The sequence below is a fragment of the Echinococcus granulosus genome (genome assembly GCF_000524195.1).
Source record: "Echinococcus granulosus chromosome Unknown EG_S00317, whole genome shotgun sequence".
Classification (NCBI taxonomy): Eukaryota; Metazoa; Platyhelminthes; class Cestoda; order Cyclophyllidea; family Taeniidae; genus Echinococcus; species Echinococcus granulosus.
The window spans coordinates 12203-15024 of record NW_020170697.1 but is presented as its reverse complement, the minus strand read 5'-3'; the positions used below and the strand labels follow the sequence as shown (position 1 = coordinate 15024).

The 2822-nt window shown below is 42.3% G+C and overlaps 1 protein-coding gene across 1 annotated transcript in view; it reads left to right on the top strand. All coding sequences in view use genetic code 11, as the record gives it.

Annotated features, from left to right (window-relative positions):
• The window catches only part of EGR_10977 (hypothetical protein), a gene marked incomplete at both ends in the record, with an annotated part of 3956 nt that extends 3783 nt beyond the window's left edge, over positions 1–173 (top strand). The window contains one exon of the mRNA XM_024500226.1: positions 57–173. Within this exon, the coding sequence (XP_024345363.1) occupies positions 57–173 (117 nt within the window). The remainder of the gene's footprint in view (positions 1–56) is intronic.
• Positions 174–2822: the final 2649 nt, after the last annotated feature.

Genomic DNA, 2822 nt, shown 5'->3' with positions numbered 1-2822 from the left:
CTGGCCCCTTTCATTGGTTAATGTCGTCAACTTCAATGGGTATGATTAACATCTAGTATCACAGTCCTCCACTGTTGGAGCAGGGGTGGGTGGGTGGACGGATACGGAAAGGATTAGGGAAAGGTGGTCAAACAGTGCTTGTACTTCTAACATCCTATGATAGCACTTTTTGATATGCGAGGCGTAAGTTTTATTCTCTCAGCTTATATCTGTAGTGACAACTGCCCTGTCACAATCTAAGAAAAAATTTTTGCCATTTTTTACGAATTCCAGCCCTATAAATGACGCTCAACAATGAAGAACGACTTCCAGTGTCTACAAGACACTTGTCATGGTGTAGCTCATACAATTCCTTACTTATGTCAAAGTTCATTAGAGCTGATAGGGGCTATGTGTAATGTATATTGAATACTGCCAAATAATCACCAATGCCTTAGAGGGAAACGGAAACTGCTCCTTTCAGTAGCCTTAAGTATGACCTAAATGGCCCTCCTGCGTGTTCACGGATTTCCAGTCCACGATAAGCAGGAAGTGGAAAGAAGAAAGGGTCACTAAAAAACCCCCCACTGTTAATGCATTCATTTTGCCCGATTGATCCACTGGATGGATCGGTGGTTGGCTATGTTACCCATATCTCATCTGCTTACCCCTGCCTGATTAGATGTTGCTAGTCTTGTTGATTCTCAAGTCGTTTGGCTCAAAGTGTGTCTACTGATGGTCGGTTTTAGCACACGCTGATAAGACTCCTGTCTCGAGACTGTCTATCAGTCAAATCCCTATCCACCTCATCCCAATATGATGTGTCCAATTTCCCATGGCGAGGTGTGCAAGATCGATTGTTGGATGTTTATACCTCTCGCCCATCTCTGCACTTTGCCATCAACGGGTAGTGTTCAGTATTTCTCAGCCACTTGTAATCGGACTTTCTAACCCTCAAAGAAAGTGTTCATTGCAAGGGTATAGACATAGAGATATTTAAATCACTTTAAATAGGTGTTGCGGTTGCTCAATGATTGTTGTCTCAAGTGGCTTCAATGGTAAACTGAATTCAAGCTTCTTGTGATGTGTGAAGATACGGACCTGGCTGAAAGCGCGTTGCCTCAACATCAACCGTAAAGACTGTTTCAGAATTCATCTATCTGCAGCAGATAGCTACCTCCAATGAAGTACTGCTTTAAAAATGCGCCAAGGTTAGCAAACAATGGTTACTCTATACGCGATTCGCTTCCCTCTCTCACTTCCTGCTTCTTACTTCAGTTTATGTGCTTCACTGAGTCGTTCTGGTTAATGTAAAATGGAAGAATTCAATTACAATTCCGCGAGACATGATTGATGCACAACGTCTTCTGGTGTTCATCGCAATCCTTCGTTTTGTCCTTCTTCCTACAACTCAGCTTACCTGCAGCACCTCTCTCCTGCTTCGGTTTATTCTAGCAATTTGTGGCCTTTTATTCTTCATCACCTTCCCCTTCTACGCTCCAAGCACGTCGCAAGGCCAAAGCATAGGGAACAGATAGAATTCATACAAATTAGGGGTGATACGTGCCATCTCTTCTCTAATTTCCTTGGTAATATCTTTCCTGCTTTCCATTTTTGGCCTTCTTTATTTGCTCGCGTCATCCCAGCTATTGTCGCAGATGGCAGCCTTTTTTAATGGACATGTCAAGGGAGGCCTATGCGTCCGCAGCAGGCGCGCCAGCTCCATGTTAATTCAAATGCATAGTTATTCCATCTCTTCGTGTAAATCATGTTTACAATCGTTGCGTGGGTAGAGAGGTAGATAAAGGAACAAACGACCAGATAGACAGATGAAGGAAGTAACTAGATAAAAAATGTAGTACCTATCATAAAAAGTGTTCTGAAATAACTCACCCTGTGCAAAGCATCAAAGCTTAGCATCAGCTTATATTAGCACATATTATTCCCCAATTTCTCTTCCTTTCCCATTCCTTTCTTCCTCTTCATTCACATTTTTTTTGCTTTCTAGCTGAACAATTATTGTTCTTTGCCTCCCCCGGTGAGGTCGAATCACCCATACTCTTCTCTATAGTGAGGGGCAGGAATTTACGTTAGTCTAAGGTTGCTTTGTTTATTTTTGTACGAGCTTGTAACTCTACAGCATTTTGCATTGAACTCCTCCGCTCCATTTGCTTGCCTCATTGTCCAGGTTCATATTTTGCCCTTTAGCCACTCGGACCAAATGACGCATCCCAGAAGCGAGTGAGAATGCATGCTTTCTCTATTAGTCGGTGCCTGTTAGTCCAGGATTTTTTGTGTAGCTGTGCACTCGTATGAGTATATGCATGTGCATTCAACATCTTCTTTTCTCCCTTTAAACTCTTCTAGTCGACCTGATATCTAGCTTCACTTCGGACCCGGTAGAAACTCGTTTGTTAATTGAATAAGTTATCACTCTCACCACTACCACTTCTACTACAATAGATGGACAGAGAGAGTAGCACCCCTATCACCAACCACATAATTGCCTCCCTACTCATCTAAAATAGGCGGCTTGATTCTTTACTCTACTCTGCACACGAATGTACTGTTATGATGTTTAACTCCGTTTTGAGTGACAATGCTTAATGAGTCGCGTCCTTAGTAGAACAAACAAGTTAGCACTTGCGTCTTAAGTGCAAAAACATTGCATTTTAATCGGAGATACTGTTGTCAGGATAACACAGGTAGAACTTTTGCATATGCGGGGCAAATCGGGAAGAAGTTGTCGAAACACTTTTGCTTAACCACTACGGTTTTAATTATTTTTCTAATGAGAGACGATGACAAGGGGTAAAGGAGAGAAGAGCCGTCACTTTCGCTTT